At 46.8% G+C, this 25,307-nt stretch overlaps 1 protein-coding gene across 1 annotated transcript in view; it reads right to left on the bottom strand.

Moving 5' to 3' along the window:
- The window catches only part of PEX14 (peroxisomal biogenesis factor 14), a 115,298-nt gene extending 91,169 nt beyond the window's left edge, over nt 1–24,129 (bottom strand). The window contains exons 1-2 of the mRNA XM_081923775.1: nt 24,021–24,129; nt 12,512–12,559 (exon numbers count right to left, since the gene is read on the bottom strand). Coding sequence (XP_081779901.1) covers nt 12,512–12,559; nt 24,021–24,092 — 120 coding nt within the window. The 5' untranslated portion in view covers nt 24,093–24,129. The remainder of the gene's footprint in view (nt 1–12,511; nt 12,560–24,020) is intronic.
- Nucleotides 24,130–25,307: the final 1,178 nt, after the last annotated feature.

Genomic DNA, 25,307 nt, shown 5'->3' on the forward strand with positions numbered 1-25,307 from the left:
GAAGGAAAACACTGAGCCTTTATTAGGGGTTTGTGTGTGTATTTCAGGCTTTTATTAGTCTGTAATTTGCTAACCATATAACCTTATATATTATCTGCTGGGTGAATAACCAGAATCCTGTGTGTATGTCTTTTATAAAAAAATCACATAAAATGGGTTTTCTATCAATTTCAAATGGGGGACATTTTTAAAGGTTGAAAGTGAAAATATTATCAGACAGGTGAGATTGTCCTACTAAAATTCAACGCATCCCTTTTCTGTCCCTGTTCATTTGAAGCACCTAAAAAAAAAGAAATACTACCCAGCAAACTTTACCTATGCGGGGTGGGGGACTCCATCCTGAACCCCCAATTCTCCCTTTGAAAAGGCTGCCTGGACTATTTACAGAGCAAAACACTCCCATCTGACAGTGGAATTGAAAACTCAGGCGGCGACGCTTTTTACGATAATGAAAACTTCCGTGCACATCTCAGACATCCGCGGGAGCGATTTGCCCTGCTTGTAACTTCCGCGACATAAGAGGGTGGGGAGAGAAGGAAGCTGGTGTCAGACGGACCGCAAAGTCCGCTCGCAAGCTTTTTATGATCTATATCCCTGCGTGGGAAATTCGGCAGGAGAACAAGGAGGAAGACGGAAAGAGGGAGGCATGAGGTTGTGGGGGAGGGAGGCGGAAAAAGCCTCTCCTCTTTACTGGTCCCACTGTCACTGCAAATAAAGACCACGTCAAGATTTAAACCATAATAATGGGAAAAGCTATAAAAGGTCTTGGCCATAATGTTTCCTCTGCTACCCCCTTTCATAAAACGCTCCCTTTCTTTCTGCTGCGTGCTTTGCAGTAATACATGTAATGCTTTGGAGAACGAGGGAAAGCTCGCAGGGCACGAGAGTGCTGCCCACCTCCCATTTCCAGAAAGTGGACGGGGATTTCCCCCCCCCCCAAGACCAGTCTCTGTCCAGCTCCCCCACTCTATCCCCCTTGGCAAGACACACAGGAAATTCCAAGACGACAAGCCTCATAGGGCAAAAACTGCCAGCAACCGGTAGACATGCAATTCACCACTTCATAAGCTCCCATGCCCTGTAGACGACTGAGAATTTGCCTCCCAAGAATGTGGCAGGGCCTCAGTGCAACATCGTGGCTGGCCCCTAGAACAGTCTATCCGTGCTGCTGGTCAAGTGACTACATTGTAATACCAGAGTGTGGCCCTCCATACCTTTCCATCAGGCCCTCGGCACTCACCTCGGGCCTGCCCTAACCCCCACAGACCACACCTGTCAGTGGCCTGCCTAGAGCGATTTTTGATCATGTCTGTTCCTTGCCTGGTTGGAGATTGATATAGTGTACAGTGGTACCTCGGGTTACATACACTTCAGGTTACATACGCTTCAGGTTACAGACTCCGCTAACCCAGAAATAGTACCTCGGGTTAAGAACTTTGCTTCAGGGTGAGAACAGAAATCGCACGGCGGCAGCGGGAGGCCCCATTAGCTAAAGTGGTACCTCAGGTTAAGAACAGTTTCAGGTGAAGAACGGACCTCCGGAACGAATTAAGTACTTAACCTGACGTACCACTTTATGCGTTTGTGAGTGTGTGTGTGTGTGTGTGTGTGTGTGTGTGTGTGTGTAGAAATGACTGACATCACTATGGCTGCAATGTAACTTATTGTCTTTTGCCCCTGGCCCCGTCCACCACTGGTATGTGGCTTCCCATACGTTGCCTATGTAGGCCTTGAGCTGGAAAGAAGTTCCCCCTCCTTGTTGTAATTACCAAATTCTGAGTCTGAGAAAAGGGAGGAGAGAGGACAGAAATGCAAGCTCTGCTCACTTCTGGATCAGCTGGGGGACAAAGGAGCAACAGGCTTCCTTGGTGGTTGCTGAGCATCAAGAGAAAGGGGGCACAAATTTATCAAGCGTGCCAGATACAGCATGCCTTTATTGACCCAAGTGGAAGTAGACCAGAGGTGAGGAACTGTTTTCAGACAGAGGGCCACATTACCGTCCAGGCAACCTTCCAGGGGCCACAAGCAAAACGGTGTGGGACAAGAAAATGTTAAAATTTACTCTCTATCCTCCACCCAGGCAGGTAAAAGTTCAAGGATGCATTCTAGTCAGGCAAAAGGCTCAGGAAGGGAGCAGAGCAGGGTTGGTGGGGGGCATGGCCTGGGGAAAAGGGGTGTAGCCTAGAGAGTGTCCAGAGGGCAGGAGAGAGTAGACTGGGCCAGACAATCTAGAACAGTGGTTCTAATAAGTGTGACACGCACGCTGGTGTAGCAGGAGAAGATGGAAAATGTGGCAGGAAGATTCAAGGACAATCAAAGGAACATTTAAACCTTGGCCTACTCCTGTGAGGTCCTGACTGCAAGAATGCTGGACTAGACAGACTTGTGGTTTAGAAGCCACTGGGCTCACTTTATCCTGAACAGACAAGTCGCTTCCCCACAACTGCTCCTTCTGCAACGCAGCCTGCAATGCATCTCCTCTGCAGGGTTGCTTGTAAGGTGTTTAGTGTTCACAGCAAGACCATGGGCTGCATCTAAAGGTAAAGGTAAAGCTAAGCCTAAGTTAAAGGTAAAGGGACCCCTGACCATTAGGTCCAGTCATGGCCGACTCTGGGGTTGCGGCGCTCATCTCGCTTTATTGGCCGAGGGTCAAATGTCTGTAAGGGTATGACTGGAAATTTTCTTCTCTTTTTATTATGTGTATTTGTATATAATCTTTTTTCTTATTGTTTTCTGTTTTATTGTTTTCTTTTTGTTTTCTATTAGGCAATTTTCTCTTCTTTGTATGTGTTATTTTATGTGTTTGTAATAAATAAATATATTAAAAAAAAAAAATATTGGCCGAGGGAGCCGGCGTACAGCTTCCGGGTCATGTAGCCAGCATGACTAAGCTGCTTCTGGAGAACCAGAGCAGCGCATGGAAACGCTGTTTACCTTCCCGCCGGAGCAGTACCTATTTATCTGCTTGCCCTCTGACATGCTTTCGAACTGCTAGGTTGGCAGGAGCAGGGACTGAGCAATGGGAGCTCAACCCATCGTGGGGATTTGAACCGCCAACCTTCTGATTGGCAAGTCCTAGGCTCTGTGGTTTAACCCACAGCGTCACCCGCGTCCCATTGGGCTGCCTCTAAGTCAGTCCAAATCAGAGTGGCATGAATGAACCAACGTTAAGCCATGCCAATTAATTTCAGGGGGTCTACTCTGGGCAGGACTAGCATTAGACGCGACCAGCTTACATGCAAAGCACTATCATACCACTCTAACCGTCATGGCTCCCCCTGCAAAGAACCCTGGGACCTGCACTTCATCAAGGGGATGCGAGAGGATCCTTTGGGGCCAAGCTATGACTGTTAAAGTGGTATAAATTAGCATAAACCTTTTTTACGCTGGTCTTTGACGCCTGAGTTGCGTGTTTTCGGGACCCACCCTATTTTGGGAGAGGTAATAAGTGTTTAGCTGTTTTAAATTGCTGTAACCTACGATGGGACCTTGCTGAGGTGATGCGATCTGAATCAATGCACCGCAGAGTGCTTTGAACATGAGTGCCCTATATACAGATGATGAAGATGATGCCACTGTTACAAGGGGACCAAGGCAGCTGAGGGTTTGAGAAAGGTAGTGTCTGAACACCAAGGAGGGATGTGGTGGAAGGCGCAGATGATAATTCTCAGTTGCAGCAAGGTGGCTGTACCCATAAGCACTACACCCCTGAGGAGCACAGGAAGCTGCTTTGCACAGAGCTCCATCTAGCTCAGTATTGTCTACACTGACTGGCAGCAGCTCTCTCGGGTCTCAGATCAGGGATGGGGCGTCTTTCCCAGCCCTACCTGGAGATGCCAGGGATTGAACCAGGGACCTTTGCATGCAAAGCATGCTATCCGCCAGAGTAACGCATGCCCCCCACGCCCCCCTCTTCATGACAAGGCTGTCAATTACAGCCTTGACTTATGAGGCGAAGATTAAATGAGCTAAATATGTAGAGCCTGTCTAAGGAAAAAGAAAAAGGAAGGGTGACTGAATTGAGAGGGGAAGAGGCAGAAAGGGGTGTTTTTAAATGGGAGGTAGCAAACTGATGCCCGTTTCTAAAAGAGCAGCACAGATAAGGAGAATTCTGTAGGGTGCTCACCCAGCTTGTCTGACCCTCCACTCCTTCTGCTGTAACACCACCTGCCTAACCACAGCAGACTTCAGATTTGTAAGCTACTTAGTGCAGTTGCTGAACTTTTCCCACTTAAACCTCATGGACACAGAGGATGCTGCAGAATTCTGTATAATACCTGACACACAAACCCCTAAGCTTTGGTTAAGACAGATGTGGGGAACCCTTGGACATCTGGATGTTGCTGAACTACAACTCCCATGAGCCCAGGTTATTGGCCATGCTTGCAGGGGCTGATGGGAGTTGTAGTTCAGCAACTTCTGGAGGGTCAAAAGTTCCCCATTTCTGATTAAGAGATTAACAGCAGGACATGGTTTGATGGCCGCCTTTGAGGTTTGAATTCCCCCTTCTTTGATCCAACATTCTCTCTGTACCAGAGCATTCTCTGGTTGGCCACTGTGAGAACAGGATGCTGGACTGCTTGGGCCACTGGCCTGATCCAGCAACAGGACTCTTCTTATGTACCCAGTTACCCATCTTAACCAGAGTTTCAAGTCTGGGTATTTGCAAACCCTGGTTAGGAGGAACCCCGATTAGCGCGAACCAGGGTTTGTGATGCTGCAGATCTATTACCTTTCTTTATAAAGCAGCTTAAACAAAATCAATCAGGCACTGTAGATAAATTAAAAATAAAGAAGTTAATGCCGTAGGAGGCAAGGACAAAAGGAAGGAAAGGAGCAGGGAAGCATAATAGACCCAATAAAGTCAGTCTTCTCAAGCAAGGGCTATAGGATCCAGCCGTTGAAAAAAGGGCAGAGGAGAAGGTAAAAGCATAAGGAGAATTGTTCCATGGCATGAGTTAAAGCAGCGCTGAAGTACAGAAGCAGCCCTATGACAAAGGGAAGACCTTTTAGGAATCCCACAAAAGACTTATGAGAAGTTTTAGGGGCTGGTCTAACTCGGAATCATGGGCGGTTGCTGCCCTCTATAGGGCAAGCGGTGTATAGCATGGGATCCCTGGACCCCTCGCAAGCTGCATTGAACAGAGATACTCACACAAATGGGGGCCAGGCAGATTCCCATGTGTATAGTAAAAACAGCCAATTCTCCAAATGGGCAGTTTCAGGTGGGTGGCACCAATCTACACAGGCAAGTCCGAAGGCCTCCACGGGTAACATTTCATTCATTTACTTATTGAATCTATGTCCCACCCTTTTCTCCAAGGAGCTGAAGGTGGTATGGATCGTTCTCCCCCTCCTCATTTAATCCCCACAACAACCCTACGAGGTAGGTCAAGCAATGACTGGCACAAGGCCGCGCCCAGCAAGCTCTGTGACACGGTGGGGATTTGAACCCGGTGTGTCCCAGGTCCTAGTCTGACACTCTAGCCCCTGCACCACACTGGTGCTAAACCAGCAGCATGCAGTCACCCCCATGGCATGGGCTGCCCTAACATACCTTTGTCAGCCATACCTTTGTACAAGGTAGGAGGAGGCAGGGACGGATTGCATTCAATTACAACGTCTTGTCGGGATGCGCGGGGAATTTCAAGGAAGCACTGCTATTGATCTGAGGCCAGGCGAGTTAAGCAGAGCTGACAGTTCCCCTTTAAACATGCTCCCTCGGTAAGTACATTTGCATCCGCGGACAGGGCGCGCGCATGAATTTGTCCAGGTCAACACATTAAAAGGAATCGACAGATTAAAAGAGTGCATTTTGCACGGACCACAGGGAAGGGAGGGTGAAGGGGCAAAAAAAAAATATGAAAGAAAGAAAAGCCACTCGATGAACAGAGTCAGCAGTAAATAGACAAAACCAAGAAAGAAAGGAAAAGAAGAACGATTCGGCTCAGAACTCCACCAAGAGGTCAAGCATCACAGAAAACAGTTTGACAAATTAATGCGTTCTCCCAACAGCCGATGAAAAGAAGTTGGCACAAGACGGAAAAACCATATTCCATCGTTCTGATGGTGGGCGTGCAATGCAGAGAGCTAAGAGACTTTAGCATGTACTGCAAGGGGGCTTTCTACAAACCCTATTCTCTCCCCACCCACAACTCCCTCTAAGTTCCTAGTCCACACTGTTGCAGAGGTGGGCTCGTCTGCTTGGCACAGCCCTGAGCTCCTGATTACAGCCTTGAGAACATATAAAGGAGAGCTCTGCTGGACTGGAGCAAAGGCCCATCCAAGACCAGCATCATCTTCTCAAAGTGGCCAACCACATGCCATTGCAAAATTCTCAAGCAAGACATCAACACCAGAGCACTCTCCCTTCCTGTGGTTTCCAGCAACGGATGTTCAGGAGCATCGCTGCCTCTGGCAATGTCAGCAGAGCACAAGCACTGTGACTAGTATCCACTGAGAGCTTTACCCTCCGTGAATTTGCCCAATCCTCTTTTAAAGCCATCCAGGCTGGTGGCCATCACTGCCTCTTGTGGAAGCGAGTTCCACAGTCTACCTTCCCAACATTTCATAGAAACATAGGAAGCTGCCTCTTACGGACGCAGGCCATTGGCCCACGGAGCTCAGTACTGTCTACACTGACAGGCAGTAGCTCCCCAAGGATTCAGGCAGAGTCGTTCCCAGATCTACCTGGAAATGCTGCAAGGAGCCTGGGGCTTTCTGTAGGCAAGGTGGATGCTCCACCACTGGGCTGCAGGCCTTCCCTTCTGCAACGAAACCGAGCTCCACATTTTTTTTAAAAGTTCTCTGCATAATATTTTCCCCAAGGTTCACTTTGAACAGTCCAGAGAGAGGACCAGGAAGCCTCTAAAAGTCTATATATATTTTCCGATCGGTGCGGGGATTCCCAGACAGTTGGAGTCAGTGGGCAACTAACCCAGAGCCCCCAGTCAAACATTAGTCAGGATAATTTAGGACTGTCAGCCAGAGAGATGCTATCAGCTCAGCGACCTCTGGGCAAGCAGTAACCCTAATGGGCTTATAATGGCCTTGCATTCCTTCAGGCCGGTTCCTGTGGGCTTTGAATGCTGGGAGAGATTCCATCAGGTCTAGAAAAGGCTGGTGGTGCGGGTCAAAATAAAAGCAAGCTTGGTGGTGAGAGGGGCTTTAGCAAACCAAGTAGGATGAGGAGCAGTTGAGAAGAATACGGTATGCTTCGTTGGAGAAAAGAAAGTTAAAGTTCTTCAAATATCAGGAGGGCTGTCACATCAGGGCACGCTGTGGGCCCCACATGCACTACACATTTGAAGCAGTATCACACCACTTTGTCATGGCTTCCCGCAAAGGCTCCTGGGAGCTGTAGTTTGCTAAAGGTGCCGAGAATTGCGAAGAGACCCCGCCCCCATCTCCTGTCACAGAGCTTCAATACCCAGAATTCCTTGGGAAGAGGGTCTCATCGTTAAATCATTCTGAGATGCATCAAATTTAATAAATTAAATAACAACTACTACTACTACTTCTTGATCATTTTAGGCACTCTTTTACAAGGTTCTGCACACACGCACATTGACTCATCTCCTACAGGTCCTGCAAACTTATCATAATGCAAACATCCTCAATCTGTATTATCTACATAGGTGGAATATGTATGGAGCTGGGTGCAGAACTTTATTTATTTATAAATAGTAAATTTATTAACTATTCTTAATAATAATGATTCCTATCAATGTAGTGTTTTGTACACAATTGCATATTTATCTGCAATGCCTTAAATTATCATTCACCCAATACGTGCATGTGTATAAAATATCATACGGATAAGAAGAAATCCAAAATTCTTATTAGAAATATATACCGTGAAAATAATACGCTGAACAAGCATGCATCATCGTTCATCTCGCCCTCACTCCCAACCCTTCATATTTTTCATTTTTTAAAAAAATCCCTCTTTAAAGATGGCAACAATAACCGTTCCGACTCCCGTCCAAATGATCAATCATCTGTACATCATCTAAGCCCTAATAATGCATGTGGATTGATCCAAGCCTTGCCCTTTTATCATTCCAATAAACGATAAACGCAAGGTCCGTTTTCCCTATGATCTTTTCAGAAGTTTCCATTTTTTAAAAGAAATTACTTTATTAGATATAACAATGCAGATGTCTGAAGAGGTGCAGAAACGAGCAACTGCTTGCCTCATGTTTGAAATGATATGGTCCACAACTTATTAGAAGGAAAATGGTGCAGAGAGGAGAAGTGGTTATTGCAGAGGCTTTAAACAGTTCTACAGATAATAAGATCATGATACCACGGAAGCACGATGGAGCGGTCAATAATAGGTCCTGAAATACAATCAAACCCAGATAAGAATCATACTTTGCAGGAACTTGCAAACGACCACCATGCAGCTGCATGGGCCATAGGTTTGGCTTTGCCCTGGAAACTTGCAGAGAATGAACAAGTTTTTCAGGTATCGCAACGAATAAGACCTTCTTAAATCAGCTATCAAGGGAAAAAGCAGAATTGGTGCTCCATTTTCTATTTCTATGCAAAGTACACTCAGCCCCCCGAAAGATATAGCTTCTACAGTCTTATTGCTAAGAGAAAAGGCTTTTTTGTCTCCACTGATCAAGTGCAGTTCCACCCCATATTTCTTTTTACGCAAAGCCAAACTCTTTGCTTTGAGCAGAATGTCCGACCAAGAAAGAAAAAGGGAGGAGAGAGGGGAAAGGCTGTTTAGATTCCACAAGTGCTTGAAGGATCGAGGGGGGAAATTGGGCAGCAGAGAGACAGGCGGGGGGGGGGGGAGAGAGAGAGAGAGCGCACGGCGGCCGTGTCACCGAGCATCTGGACTCAAGGAGAAAGCTGATCCCACGCCAAGGGATGACAAACGCTGGCTGTAAACAGCACCAGAGCGAGTTGCTGACGCTCCGAGAACCACAAGGTTACACTTCCCATCGCGGAGCGTCCAGGCGAAATTTTAATGGGCCAAGACCGACAGCAGGGAAATGAGAGGCCAAAATTAAAAATAATAATAATAATAATCGTAGATTACAGGCCCCCCCCCCGGCCTCAGTCCATTTGCCGCCACCGCTGCGGACAAAGGGCGCTGCTGCCTCCCCGTTAGAAGCAGAGCTTGCTATTAAAGATCGCAGAGGTTACTCCAAGGGGACTGGGCTGGGTTTTGATGAACTACGGCGGTGGTTTGGAGAGGACTTTTTGTTTTGTTTCGCTGGCTTAACAAATGGTGGTGATTAAAGTTTCTAGCTCTCAAGCTAATGGGACAGAAGCTTGGAAAGGTAAATGCAATGATGCTTGCAAAATATTTGGAGGGAGGGTGTCATGTCCTAACTCTCTCTCTCCAAAGACTTGTTCCTACATATTCACCCAGGGACAAGGGGCAGTCCTTTCTCAGCTATTATGGCTAACCAATACTGACAGACCCACCTTTCTAATACTGTCCACTTCTTCTTTTTTTATAAAAAAAAAAGTATAAGAGAGACACCTGAACCTAGAAGCTGCTGCAACATCTTTTGCCAAAGTATCCTGCTCAATTGTGCAACGGGATGCTAGCACGTTTCAAAATGGGGGAAAGGTGGGACAGCGCTCGTTTTGCTCAGGGGCACATCCAAATTTGCCAGGAACCATGCTGAAACCGGCTTGCCCCAGTGAGCAACCTGGCAGCCAAATTCTGCACCAACTGTAATTTCCAAACCAGATGCAGCCCTACACATGATGCCTGTCCGAACGCAAGAAGCCCCGGGTAACTAATAAGCTCACGCTAGAGGTCTGCGGCACTGAACGACCAGCGAGTCAGGCCGTAAGTGGGGAGCGAACGGCCGATTAGTTAAAAGGGTCTCTACGGATGCGTGGCTGGAAGTGATGACGACACCTAAGCAGAAATGAAGAGGCTACGAGAGGAATAAGAGAGGGAGTAAGCGGAAAAAATTAATTAAAAAGGAAGCAGGATCAAAAGCCCCCGTTCCTTTTCCACATGAGCTCCGTGGTACCCTCACATGTATGAAGGTTCGTTGCGAGATCAAGATTATATTTCAGGGACACTGAATTTTATTTTGTATTTTCTTGATTTGTGCTGCGTTTTCACCCCCACACCTTTTCCCAACGAATTATTTTTATCTTATATCTATGTCTATATATAGATATATGGCTGCGATGCGTTCCTCTTTTCCTCGGAGCAATTATGAAGCAGTATATAAAGAGCAGGGGAGATGATGTTAATTAAACAGAAGGTAATTTCTGTCAGCCCACAGGGTGGGGGGCAGAGAGTGAGCCGCTTGCCATTCTCCTTGGGAAGAAGGAGAAGAAAAATCAGTGCGAAAGCATAGGTACTTGCATCAGCAAGAAACAGCTTTAATTTTAAAAAAATATTGCAGACAAGAGCATGAAGGCACGCGAGGCAGCAAATCTGGAGCTCTGCCTGAGCTTCGTCCTACCAGCAAACCCACTGAAATGAATAGAAATGACAGACGTAGGCCTGTTACACTTTTTGGTGCCTGCTTAAAGCCTGCAAAAGGGACGCGGGTGGCGCTGTGGGTTAAACTATTTAGCTAAATATGTTAAGATAATTTAATTGGAAAAGCTTGCGAATAATAGATAGGCTTAGGATTCAAATATGTAAGGATAAGATTCAAGATGTTTAAAGATAAATTAGAAAGAATGAAAGATGTTAAGTGACTAAGTTAACTTTCTGAGAAAATTGATTTTGGGAAACTGTTAAAATGATATATAATGAAATTCAACCAAGGGGATTTGAGGAAGTCACTAAATAATGTTACCAAGATTTAAACAGGATGTATGTTTGTGTGTCTGTTTGTGTGTTTTAAAATTTTTGAGGAAATTAATAAAAAAATTGAAAAAAATAAAAATAAACCACAGAGGCTAGGACTTGCTTTTCAGAAGGTCGGCAGTTCAAATCCCTGCGATGGGGTCAGCTCCCGTTGCTCGGTCCCTGCTCCTGCCAACCTAGCAGTTCGAAAGCACATCAAAGTGCAAGTAGATAAATAGGTACCACTCCAGCGGGAAGGTAAATGTTGTTTCCGTGTGCTGCTCTGGTTCATCAGAAGCGGCTTAGTCATGCTGGCCACATGACCCAGAAGCTGTATGCCGGCTCCCTTGGCCAATAAAGCGAGATGAGCGCCGCAACCCCAGAATCAGCCATGACTGGACCTAATGGTCAGGGGTCCCTTTACCTTTAAAGCCTGCAAGCCTATCCAGTCATGCAGAAGCTACACTAGAGGAGCCTGCTGGATCAGACCAGTGGCCCCATCCAGCATCCTGTCCTCACAGCGGCCAGCCAGATGCCCCATTGGGAAGCCCACAAGCAAGTCCTGAGCACAACAGCACTCTCCTCGTTTCTGATTCCCAGCAACTGGTATTCAGAGGCGAATGGTCTCTGTCCCTGCGTTAAACAGTAGCTAAGGGCAGGAAAAGCAAACAATGGTCTACTTCAGGGATGGGGAACAACCTCTGGCCCTCCAGATGTTGCCAGACTCTTAACTTCCACCAGCCCCAGCCAGCAAAGCCAGTGGTTAGAGGGTGGTGATGAGAATAACATCTGGAGGGAAACAGGTTTCTCCCACCTTTGGTTTGGAGTGAGAAATTTGACGGCGTGTAAGGCACATGTGCACCTTGGAGGCCTTCTGCGGGAGGCCTTTCAATAGGGAAAGAGGTAGGGTCTGGGAATCTTAATTATGATGCTTTGTTCTATAGCAGGAACACCGAAATCTCAAAATCTGCTTGATGAGGAACACGAAAGGAGGTTGAGATTTTGTAGAGGGTTTCCCTGATGAAGAAGCTGGATGTACTACAGTGGTACCTCGGGTTAAGAACTTAATTCATTCTGGAGGTCTGTTCTTAACCTGAAACTGTTCTTAACCTGAGGTACCACTCTAGCTAATGGGGCCTCCCGCTGCCGCCGCCACCGCACAATTTCTGTTCTCATCTTGAAGCAAAGTTCTTAACCTGAGGTACTATTTCTGGGTTAGTGGAGTCTGTAACCTGAAGCGTCTGTAACCCGAGGTCCCACTGTACTACCTCTCAGGTTAATCTGCGTACACACAATACACCACACATTTCATTTTCATCAACGAATGGAGAAACTCTCTGCCAATAGAAGAGACCAGTTACGTGCCACAGTCCTCAAAAGAAAAATCTCTGATTGAGAGCAAGCAAGTCCTTCATGGGTGGTTGGAGATGACCCTCTGCTCACCCAGGAAAAGATAAGGAGGCGGGGGGGGGGTGTCACTAAAGGTCAAAGTTCAGAGGTCACCTAGAGAGCACCACACATAGCGATACTTGGGTCCTTCTGTCCGAGACCAAGGAGTTGACCCTGAAAAGAAGTGGCCAAACAGATGCTCTTTTCAAGAGAACAAGCCGGTCAAAAAACACACAAAAAAGCAACCACATGGACATGCAGCCCATACCTGGTTGAGTTGAATTACGTGAAAGCAAAGTTCTTTTGATTCCCCCACCCCACAAACGCAGGACTCACCAGAGCTTCACGGGATGCTCCATTCTCAGCTCCAGAAGAAGAGCCAGTCTGTAAGAAGAAAAAGAGCAAGGTTAGAGTGCCACCCAATGGTCACTTCTAAGCACGCTTAGCTGCTCTGACATACATACAAACAAACAGGAGGCATGACTCGCCAGGAGAGCAACCACTTTGAATGCTAAAAGGTCTCCGATTCAATTCCCAACATCTCCAGTTTAAAAAGCACCAGGTCTTACTGGTGAGGAAGCACTGCTGTTTCGCCCAAAAGGGATGTTATTTAATATTTTCGATTGTGATATTTATGGAGATGTTGTTGAAAGAACATATGACTTACACGACTCCGGCAGCAAAACTGGTGATCACTGAGCAATGGAAACCTGTTCCAGATCTTTCTTTGGAACATCGGCAGCAGTTTATTTTGTTTGTTTTATTTCTTTATTAAACTTATTAGTCACTTGGCACCCAAAGGTTTCCAAGCAACTTAACGTTAAATAAAAATATGTGGACATACATAATAACGTAGCGGGGGCAGGGAAGGAGGTAGGGATCGTACAATACATTAACATCTCATTTAACACACAACTTGTGGAAAAGCAAAAACAGCATGCCGGCAATATCCAAACCACAAACAAAGCAATAGTCCCACCCACTAATTAGCAGATGAACCTCAACCAGTACTTTTTTGAATGCAGCAGTTATGGAAAAGTTTACTCTGTGGCTGAAACGTCAAGAAAAAAGGGGAGTCTTTTCACTTGATTTGGCATACAGTGGTACCTCAGGTTAAGTACTTAATTCGTTCCGGAGGCCCATACTTAACCTGAAACTGTTCTTAACCTGAAGCACCACTTTAGCTAATGGGGCCTCCTGCTGCTGCCGCGTCGCCGGAGCCCAATTTCTGTTCTCATCCTGAAGCAAAGTTCTTAACCTGAAGCACTATTACTGGGTTAGTGGAGTCTGTAACCTGAAGCGTATGTAACCTGAGGTACCACTGTACTGATTTCCCCCTCAGATCTGGCTTTTTGAAGAAGCTGTCCATTCAGGCTTGGGAAATGTGGCAAGCAGGTATCATTAACTCATTGGTCTTGTACATATTTTTAATTACTTATTTAGCGGTTTTTGTTATCTTTCCTCTGCTGCAGTGTGAATTAAGTTGGAGCGATATGGGGCGATAACGCCTCCAACCAAGATGCATGCCCAAAGGTTTTGCCATGGTTTCTGTATGCAACACATCCTTGCTTAAGATGCCTGCTATTCAACCCTGGGCAAAAAGGCTTGCTGCCCCCTACAAATGCAGAAGAGAGGGGACAAAGACAAGACGAACCCCCCCTTCCCACGTGCAGAACCAACAACCTTCAGAAGTTGTTCAGCACGGCCCACCAGTCCGGCCCCTGCTGTAAATTTCCCTAAAACAAGCAATACCAGTGAAAACATTTTTTTGACAACTGGGTAATTTATACTCACGCTAAGAGGCTGTGCTAATAAAAGGATGGCAGATTTATAAATCAACATGTGTATGTTAAATTAGGGCAAAAAAATAATTGAGGGGCAGGCAACCAGCATGCCAAGCAGACCTAGGACGAAGGAATAAGAATCTTAAAAATAAATGACAGCTCAGGTTTCCTCCCCTGCAAGTGTTTTCATGCAAAGCTAACAAGGCACTGAAGCACGGAGCAATTAAAACTGTGGCCACGGTCCAAGGAAAAATTGGTGTGCACTTGGATCCAGTGAAATCACAGAATCACGGAATTGGCCTGCAACAGGAGCGGGGTAACCTCAGCCTGCCTGGATAGGGCACCCTCACTATGCCAAAGTGCTCAGCAGTCCTGGAATGTGGCTTTGAATTCTGATCATACCTCTCAGTCACCTGGATGGAGGCGCTGTGTGTTGGGGGGGGGGGAACCAGCCTGCTGTTCAAAGCTAAAATTTGCATCCACCACTGGAATGTGGCCCCTGGAAGGTTGCGTGGAAAGGAATATGGCCCTCAGGCTGAAAAACGTTCCCCACGCCTATGCGTTGCGTGAAGAAGGATTTTCTCCTATCTGCCTTGAATCTTCCAATGCTCAGCTTCATTGGATGCCCAAGAGTTCTAGGGCGAGAGAGGTAGTCAGCTGCCAGTCAGTGTAGGCCAGGCAGAGGCAAACTTGGCCCTCCTGATGTTTTGGAACTACAATTCCCATCATCCCTGACCACTGGTCCTGTTACCTAGGGATCATGGGATTTGTAGTCCCAAAACATCTGGAGGGCTGAGTTTGCCTATGCCTGGTGCAGGCAATACCTCGCTAGATGGATGAACGGGTCTGTCTCAGTATAAGGCAGCTTTCTACAACCCTCTGTCTTAAGGGAAGGGCTGTAGATCAGTAGTAGAGTCACAGAACTGCAAAGCTGGAAGGTACCCCGAGGGTCATCTAGTCCAACCCCCTGCAATACAGGAATCTCAACACCTGCCTTGCACACAGAGGGTCCTGGGTTCAACCCCCCAGCATTTCCAGGTAGGGCTAAGAGAAGACTCCTGTCTCTGAAACCAGGGAGAGCTGCTGCCAGTCAGTGAAGGCAATACTGAGGTAGATGTATCAATGGTATTGACTTAGCATAAGGCAGCTTCCTATTTTCTATTTTTCATGTTTCCCCCCTCACCATTGTAGAAACACTTTTCATGTCGGAAATGCATCCCCCACATGGAGTCCTAACATGCTCTCTATCATCTTCTCTCAGAAACCAGATCTCACTTTATTTTTTTCCCCCAAAAGCTGTATTGAATTTTACATAAATGTACAGATATATAAAAACTTCCGGGCTCCTCAGGGACCCGGCCTGAATGATTCACCCAATTAGATCTACATTTGGCTATTATGTAGGATATTGAACCACATCAATCAGTTCAGGTTAAGATGAAGGACTAAGAGAAAGAGACAGATGTCTTAAGAGAGGTCTCTAAGGAAATGGGGGGGGGCGGTTCCTTAAATAAAAAAGTACATTGTTGAGATCAAGGGCAGCTTTTGACCTACACAATCTTGTAGACCTCAGCCTTTTGGATAACTTTCAATTATTGTTCTTTAAAAAAAAATCCTATGCTTCTAGATCTCATGATTACTTGGAGGTGGGCTGTTAACAGAAACACTTAATGGATATAGTCATGTCAAAGGGTTAAACTCTTTTCCTCAAGAGATGTTCAAAATATTCCTTTAGTTATTATGAGACATATATGGATAACTACTTATTTGATCTGTATTTTTTAAAGTTGTAATTTTACTGTACTATGGGGGGAATCGCAAAAAAGAGGGGGGTAACTAGAGCAGATGTTTTTAGAGCACACTGCTTGCTTTTTTAATGATGTAATCCTGGGCATTTGAACCCTGGTTGCTGCAAGACCTCTTTTGACACACATACAGTTCCCACTTTGAAATACCATGCCTGGTCTTGCAGTAGGATTGCCGGGTTAAGATCAATTGATAAAAGACTTATAGTGACTTAACTGGTTTACCACTCTTGAAACTCAGGTTCACCATGTGATTTGAGGCTGGCACTGAGCAGGGCTCTCCCACTTTGAGCAGCTTGCAGTAGGCAACAGTTCAACAGGTTAAACCTTTTCTAATACAGAAACACTGTTACGGGGAAAGCTTCACCTGTCGACAGCAACCCTATGGAAAGAGGAAAAGTCGGAAGCAGGGACCCTTCCCTAGTGGTCAAGATGCATGAATAAAGGAAGCTGTCTGCTTCAGACTTGATGGACGGCGAAGAGGATATCAATGTGTCTGGTGGAGCTTAAGAGTGTACAAAGAGTCTCACTGTTGAATCAGCCCCACAGCCCATCTAGACTGGCATCCTATACTCAAAGTGGCCAATCAGAAGCCTCTGGGGGGTCTGAAAGCAGGACCCAAGCACAAAAGCTCTTCGCCCCCCACCCCTTGCACTTTCCAGACACTGGTGTGCAGAAGCATCACTGCCTCCAATCCGGCTGGATTCAACCCTCAGTTTTAAAAGTTCTCAGGAATAACAAGGCTTAAGGCAATATGCAACTCTATGAAATAACGGGGAAAATTAATAATAATAATTTATTATTTGTATCCCGCCCATCTGGCTGGGTTTCCCTAGCCACACTGGGCGGCTTCCACAAAGACCAAAAATACACTGATGTCACACATTAAAAACTTCCCTGAACAGGGCTGCCTTCAAATGTCTTCTGAATGTCAGGTAGTTGTCTATCTCTTTGACATCTGCTGGAAGGGCGTTCCACAGGGCGGGCGCCACTACTGAGAAGGCCCTCTGCCTGGTTCCCTGTAGCCTTGCTTCTCGCAATGAGGGAACCGCCCGAAGGCCCTCGGCACTGGACCTCAGTGTCCGGGCAGAACAATGGGGGTGGAGACGCTCCTTCAGGTATACTGGGCCAAGGCCGTTTAGGGCTTTAAATTACAAATGAGTTTTTATTCCGTTGGAAGTATACACCTGTAAGATGTTTAATAGTCAACAAATGTTTACAGCAACTGCCCATGTGTGCAGGGATTACGTTCCGAGGCACCACATGCATAAATGAAATCACATATATTGGGAACACCATGGAAAACGACTGCAGACACCCTCTAAACCTCTGGAAACCCTTGGAAAACTCTTTTAACAGCTCCACCAAACTCCACCACAATTGATCCCTCCAAACCTCCTAGCTCAAACTCCAGCTCTATACAGGCCTAAAAAGGTCAGTGCAAAGGCTCCTGGGATTGCACTTGCAAAGGCTGGGGGGGTGTTGCTAAATGCTATTTTTGCCCCATTTTCGCTGTTTCCGCAATCTTCTCGGGCCATTTTTGCCCCTTTTCATGCCACGTCCAGGTTTGTAGCAATATGCAAGGTTGCACGTGCCTCAAACACATGTAAATGGGGAGTTGCCTGTACTTAAATATTAAAATATAATTAATTTGTTGCTGTTGTTGTTGTTTAGAATGATCTTTATTTAGCAAATTAGTGATACTAGCAAAGCCAGCCTGGTATATATGCTAGTTTAAACTACTTCTAAGATGATCCCTGTTTGTTAACTAGAGCTGCAATCCCTATACGCGCTTACCTAGGTGTGAGTCCTGCTAGCTCAAGGAAACATAATCCTGAGCTGACATGCTTGGGATTTGCACTGTAAATCCTTATTTATGTGGGGCTGAGAGCAGGACCTGGGCGCAGCAAGGACTCTCCCCTCCTGCAGTTTCTAGCAAATGGTATTCAGAAGCATTGCTTTCTCCCAAAAGTGGAGACAAGAGGTATCTTTTGACTGAACCCAGGCTTCTTTCAGAGGTGGGATCAGGAAGGAGGGCAAGGTGCCTGAAACTGATGAATTCAACCACCCCCAGGTTTCCTGCAGTCTCTCTCTCTCTCCTTCCCCCTAAAGGGACAGAGCCTGAGAATATGAAGTTCAGCCAACTCCAAGGACACCAGAACTGGAGTGAGCCAAGGCAGAGGCAATCTGCCTCTTTCAAAGCACTAGAACATGTGGACATCCAATGCAGTTGGAAGATTCAGTACAGATTAAAAAAAAGGACTTTCTTCATGCAGCGCATAGTTAACCTATGGAACTCATTCCCACAGGAGGCAGGGATGACTACCAACCTGGATGGCTTTAAAAGAAGATTAGACAAATTCATTGAGAATAAGGATAACTAAGGCTACTAACCTATTGCTAGGCTCTGCCTCCCTAAGTCAGAAGCAGTAATGCTTCTGAATACCAGCTGCTGGGAACTACGGGAAGGGAGAATGCTCTTCTGCTTGGGTCCTGTTTGTGGGTTTCTCACAGGCATCTGGTTGGCCACTGTAAGAACAAGATACCAAACCAGATGGGCCACCAGCCTGATCCAGAAGGCTCTTCTCATGCTCTTGCATTCTTAACAGTAACAATTAATGGACACCAGCTACAACCAGAGTATTTGGCAAGCTTAGCAGTTTCAATGTTTTCTGGGTTTGCTTACTGAAAACAAGCAAACAGGCTCTGCTCAATCACTTCTCTAAGCCTTAAGAGTCCTTCAAATTATTTTGGACAGCATTGTGGACTACACATGCTGAGGCTGATAGGAATTATAGTCCAAAACATCTGGAGAATGCTACGTTGGCTCTAAAGCGATGCTCTTCAGCCTTGGGTCCCCAGATGTTCAACTGTTGTTGTTGTTTAGTCGTTTAGTCGTGTCCGACTCTTCGTGACCCCATGGACCAGAGAACGCCAGGCACCTCTGTCCTCCACTGCCTCCCGCAGTTTGGTCAGACTCATGCTGGTAACCTCGAAAACACGATCCAGATGTTCAACTACAACTCCCATAATCCCGATCACTGGTTAAATCACCTGGGGATGATGGAGCCTGTTGCCCAGCTTCTGGGGACCCAAAGTTTGAAGAACACTGGTCTAGAGAACCAGCAAATCACCCTCTCAAAATATCCTGATTTGCACAGGACAATCTCCTAGTTCAACTTTTTTCTAGAAAGCAGTTAAGGCAGTGATGGCCAAACTTGACCATCCAGCTGTTTTGGGACTACAACTCCCACCATCCCTAGTTAACAGGACCAGTGGTCAGGGGTGATGGGAATTGTAGTCCCAAAACAGCTGGAGGGCCAAGTTTGGCCATCACTGAGTTAAGGGGATGAGATTTCTTGCAGACCCCCCTCTCACTAGGCTAATCCAAGCCAGGTCACTGTTTTCTTCCCTACACCCACAAACAATGGTCTCTACTCAGAGTAAAGCCACTGAAATTGATGAACCTAATTTAATCATGTCTGTTAACTTCAATGGGTGTACTCTGAGTAGGACTAGCATAGGATATATGGTAATACCATGTGCCCAAATTCGGGCATTACAACTCAGATGCTGGCTAGTTTATCAGTAGCTCAGCAGCAATGGAAGAGGAACCGTGTGAGAACTTTTGATCCTTCACATTAAACTGTAATTTGTCTTTAATTGTGGTAATTGGGAATCTCAGGCTCAGGGGCCCTATAGGCTCCTGGATTCCCCCAGGAGGGATTCTTTAACAGCTGACAAGATTGGTGGGAGGGAAGGAAGAACCCAGTTAGAGAAAGAAGAATTTGTTGCAGCTTGAAGACAAACCCATTTATTATGACATAAGTCACTGTCTCTCAGCCTAACCAACCTCACAGGGTTGTTTGTGAGGATAACTGGGGAGGACGAAAACTATGTACACCACCTTGAGCTCCTTGAGGGAAAAGGTGGCATTTAAAATGTAATAAATAAATAAGCCAGAATCAAGCAAATTGATACCTCCCCAGATGTTGTAAATTTCTACTGCCATTATCCACAGCCAGCCTGGCCAATGGTGAGGGATGATGGGAGTTGTAGTCCAGCAACATCTGCAAGGCTAGAGATTGCTCACCCCTGTTCCTAAGTGGGTGAAAGGCTTTATACTGCTATGCATGCCAAGAAGGAATGGCTTTTACCAGGTGACTTCCTGCCTGGCCTTCAAAAAACCAGAGAAGAGGCACTACACACGAAAATTAGCAGATTTGAACTCACACAGTGCATATTATGTCCTCACACACCAAGGTTTGTGTAGAAAATGAGCAACTATGCACACAGAGAAGACATCTACAGTACTTAACAAATGGCAATAACAGTAATGAAAATAAGAATGGGAAACCTTTTTCTGTTCTGTGAAACATTCTGAGGGCCACATGTCTAGGCTTGGCAGAGCAAGAGGCAAAAGTGGACCTCTGTGCCGTGGGATAGTTTCTACACACAAACACTCTTCTCTAGCCCCCATCCAGGCAGGCAAGAGGCACTATCAGAGCTCAAGGACACATTCCAGCCAGGCCAAAACACTCAGGGTGTGACACAGAGACAGTGGGGCTCAGGAGAGAGGCAAAGTTCCAAGAACTTGACAGAGATGTCTGGTAGGCTACAGTTGGCCTCTAGGGATGAGGTTCCCCACCTTTGATGTAAAAAGAGCCACAATGCATCAGATCGAGGCTCCCCCTGGCTGCTCATGGTAGCTAAGCAAACGGCCTGCTGGGAAGCCCACAAAAGGGGTTGAAGCTAAGGTTGGTTGTTGGCATACATCTGCCTCGAGAGCCAATATAGTGTGCCTCCAGGGGATAAGTCGAATCTCTGTGTTAGCTGCACTGAAGTGCCCTCCCCTGGGTGCAAGCCTGGGCAGTGTGTATGGAGGTCCTGGACTACCCTAATGCCCTTTTGGCCTCACTGATGTGATTCAGAGGAAAGCAAAGCAATATGTTTGGCACCAGCTTGCATGCAGGAGTTGCCAGAAGGAAGCGCACAAGGGATTCCACTGTGGATTTGTGTAGGGTTTACTTCTTAGCCCTTTCTTCTCCCAAAGATATCCTGCAAAGCAGTGGAGGCTTAGGATCAGAGATTTCCTTCTCCTAGATGGACTACCATCCCAGGTTGAAAAGGCCCTTCTGTCCCTATTAAAGCTACAATTTCCATCCCTCTGCCTGTCCACCAGCAACTGGAATTCCGAGGTATGTCATCTCTGAGCACTGGTGGTTGGTTTCAATTATTTCCCTTTATAAACCTCTTACTATACTACCTGAAAGTTCTTGAAGCAGCTTACAACAGATTGATTCCTGGCAGCTATCATGGATATGACATTATAGTTCATAAACAGCCCATGTGCTGCTTTCTGAAAGATGATGGTCAGCTACTCCCATCACCCCCAGCTGGCACAGCCAATGCTCAGGCATGATGGGAGTTGTGGTCAACACAGAACAGTAAAAACATAGGCATCTGCCTTATGCCAAGTCAGAGCACTGGTCTATCTAACTCCGCATTGTCTACACATCGAATGGAAGCAGCTCTCCAGGGTTTCAGGCACAGATTTCTCCCAGCCCTCCCTGGGGATTGAACTTAGGATCTTCAACACTGAAGGCAGATGCTCTACCGCTGACCTACGGGCCTTCTGCCAAAATTAGTCCAGCAACATCTGGATGGTACCATGTTGACTACTGCCGGCATGTCCTGTTTCAGCCTTCTCCAACCAGGTGTCCTCCAGAAGCATCTGGCCTCCCAACATCATCCCTGACCACTGTGCCTGCTGCCTGGGGGGCCGATGGGAACTGGAATCAAGGAACACCCAGAAGGCCACAGCTTACTCAATCCCTCCTCTAAGATGGCGATGCCAGGGATCGAACATGGAATCCTTGCCATGCAACAGGTGTGCTCTGTCACTGAGCTCTCTCAAGAGGTGTGCAACAAGTGAGTTTTGCATACCTGTTTGGCAGGAGGCTGAAGAGGAATTATGGAGATGCCAGATGCAGACAGAAGTGGCAGAGAGGAAACTTTCCCCCCAATACAGCCCCTCTTAATATTATTTTACATATGCGAGGAAAAGATTACAAGGCCAACCTGTTCTCCTTGCTCCATGTGTGTAGGAGGCATGCAGGAATTATAGATGAGTTTCCCCAGAGCTGGGAGGGGCCCGGAGAAAACATAAGCTCCCCACCATTTTTGCCTATCCCAAGGGGGGGGGCGGAGTCTAGACTAAGCAATGCCCCCCTCCTTCTTCACACACTATGAAGCAACAGATACCTACCTACTTCCTCTCCAGGAAGGCCACAGAATCACAACATGGGATTTCTCTCCCATTGCTTTTGAAATATTTTTTTTGGGGGGGGGGGAAAGCCAATACAGATAGAGGAGAGGGGTAACTAGCAATGCACATATCTTTACTCTGACCTCAATTAGGTGTAAAGAGCACACACCTCCTTCCCCACTTACACCCCCAAAGTCCACTTCTGATTTGTTCACCACCAGTTTAGAAAAGTGGCACACAAGATCAAGCAGAAGGAGGGGAACTGACCTCCCTTCACCTCCTCCCTCCATTATGGGTCAAAGGGCACTCATTCCAACACAGATTTTCCCCACCCTTTTTGGAAAGGAAAGAACAGAAGGTCAAATGGGGAGAAAATGAGGCAACTGTCCCCTTCCACTCACTTCCTTGCCCCTTCCCTGTCAGGGTTGAAGGGCATCCACCCCTATGGAGGACAGCTGAGCCCACTAGGGATTACCCCCCAACCCTTAAAAATAAACAGATTGGAAGAGGCAATGCTCAAGCAGATGAAGAAGGGGGCAACTGGCATTCCCCCCCCCCCCCGCAATTCCTCTTCCAGCCCCTACTATTATGGAGAAAGGAAACCCAATTTCCCCTTCTTCTCAAAAGCACAAGTTTCTACCAATTATCCCTCATTGTTTGAAACTGAAATTAGGGTGTGTGCCAGAAGCTCAAGCAGGGAAGCAGAAGAAGAAGGGACCATCTAACCTCCTCCACTCCCTCTCATAATAGTGCAAAGGGCCCCCACCTCCCCCATTATTGGGAGTGGGGGTATAAAGAGACACTCCCTTTAGTCAGCGAACTCCCATTGTTCTAGGCGCATTTTGCGACAGGGAATTTCATTAGCAGGAGCAGTTTCTGAGCTCTGGGCACTGTACTAAGTCTAAGATTTCAAATTAAAACTGCAGAGTGGAAGGAAAGGAGGACCTTTTTCTGCCTCCCCACTTCCAGCTACTCTCTGAAGACTGGAGAACAGACTCTCTGAAGAATATTAGGGGGGTGGGCAGGGGAAGAACTAGACCCTGTGAAAAATGAACATAAGATTTTAGCTGCAGTTCATTCATTTCCAGCTTTGCATTCTTGTTATATAAAAAAGCATGCCTATACATTCCATTGTTGTGCCCATAACCTAGGTTTAAGGTACCATTTAGCTCTTAGCTTTCATATCTCAGTTTCAAACCCTGCTTTTAGTCCTAGTTCCCCATGCCTTTTCTTTTCTTTTTTTAATGGGGAGGGGCATAAAAGAATGGGCAGCAAATAGCCCCTACCCTCCCCCCCAAAAAAAAATATGGGCAGAAAGCACCCACATCCTGCTACCCCTGGGAGAAAAACAGACACTCCTTTTTGCCATTCCTCCCTTAACCTTAAAAAAGGGGGGGGGGCAAAAGAAGTGGGCAACTACTAGCCCTCCCCGCCCCCATTTATAGGGCGAAAGACACCCCCTCCTCCAACCCCCGGAGACACTCCTTTTAGACATTCCTCCCCTCCCTTTTTAATTGGGGGGGGCTATAAAAAGCGGGAACGAAGCCCTTCACATTATAGGGTTTTATAAGGCAACTGCCCCCTATCTCCCCACTAATTAAAGGGCAAAGGGCACCCCCCCTAATTATAGGGCAAAAGGGCACTCACCTCCTGTAATCCCTGAGATGGGGGGGTGGATCAGAAAATCCCACTGAAGGGATTTTCCCCCTTCACGGGAGGAGTGGGAATGAAAGAAGGTGAAGTGGCAAATGGACTCCCTCCCCTCCCCCCCTCGCCCAGTTATGGGGCAAAGGCCACCCACCACCTGCTCCTTCCTCACTGAGGGCACAGGGACCTCTCTATTTTGGGGGGTGCCCCATGCTTTTGAAAGAGGGAGGGCAGCAGGGGCAGGCCCTGCGACTGCCCTCCCCCTTCCCCATCCTCCCCACACAAGTGTCCTTGTGGGGAGGGGGTCCCGGGGCGCCTCCCTCCCCCGACCCCCCGCTTACCTGCCCAGGTTGCTCTCCTTGCTCGGAGGAGGCCATGTTTCCAGACCCAGCTAATCGATCCTCGGATGCCATGGATGCTGAAGAGGGAAGGCGGCCGATGGAGGCGGAAGCAGCCGAACTCCGAGTTGCCGATCGACGAGGGAGAAGTCCCTGGATTTTTGCCTTCCTCTCCTTGCGAAATTTGCCGGGGGGTTAATTTAAGCCTAACGGCGGCAAGGAGAGGATAAGGGCTCGTTTGGTGGTTAGCGTGATCCTGAGTATGTCTGCTTAGAAATGCACAAGCTGCCTTATGCTGAATCAGGCCTCTGGCCCATCTGCACCTTGGTGTTGCCTGCACTGGCTGGCAGCGGCTCTTCAGGGTTTCAGGCAGGAGGCATCCCCTGGATTGAACCTGGGAAGCTTCTGCAGGCAAAGCAGGTGCTCCACCGGCCCTTCCCTTAAGACAGTGGTTCTCAAACCTTTTTCCCCCTTCCAGGCACACTTTCAGAATAAAAAAATGTTCGTGTATTTCTTAATTGATAAGAAATACACTGGAAAACAAAGAGAAACAACTCCCAGCAGTGCTTGATTTATAACATGGAGCACAACTAGTTTAGAATATGGCAATGGGATATCCAGAAAGTATAAAACAGTGCATCTGCATAAGAACATTAATCACTGCACTGACTGGCAGCAGCTTTCCCAAGGATTCAGGCAGAGGGTCTCTCCTCCCAGACAGTCCTACCTTGGAGATGATGATGGTTGAACCTGGAACCTTCCACATATAAGTAGACGCTGTACTGCTGAAAGAAGGGTCGTGTGTGACCTCCCCGATATTATTAAGAGCTCAAATAGTCATGGGTGTGCGATAAAAGGATGTACGGAAGGGAGCCCACAAAAGAAAACTGTACACAAACATAGCTATGCCTTGGTAGTTCATACTCCCTATAGTTCTTCAAAGCCACGAGATTTTATTTCCAGTTAAATAATTCAACTTTAAGGTTACAAAGTATCCCCGTTCCCTCTTGAAGCAAGTACAGTATTGGCCAATTTGATAGTATGAAGCGAATGAATATGTAAACTTATCCTTGAACTGGAGACTTCGGAGAGATGCTGGCTGAGGAAGAAATAAATTAATGGGATTTCTTGCTTTGTCACCTCAAAATCGGGATTAGTTTAATTAGATGGATGAGAACTACATTTCCCATCGTGCAAAGAGGCGGGTTTGCCGTCCAGAGTGCGGAATGAATTTGGGAAGAGAACTACATTTCCCAGGCTGCATCAGCAAAGCGAGCTCTGCTCCGATTG

The sequence above is a fragment of the Podarcis melisellensis genome, assembly GCF_964234715.1.
Source record: "Podarcis melisellensis genome assembly, chromosome: 8".
Taxonomy (NCBI): domain Eukaryota; kingdom Metazoa; phylum Chordata; class Lepidosauria; order Squamata; family Lacertidae; genus Podarcis; species Podarcis melisellensis.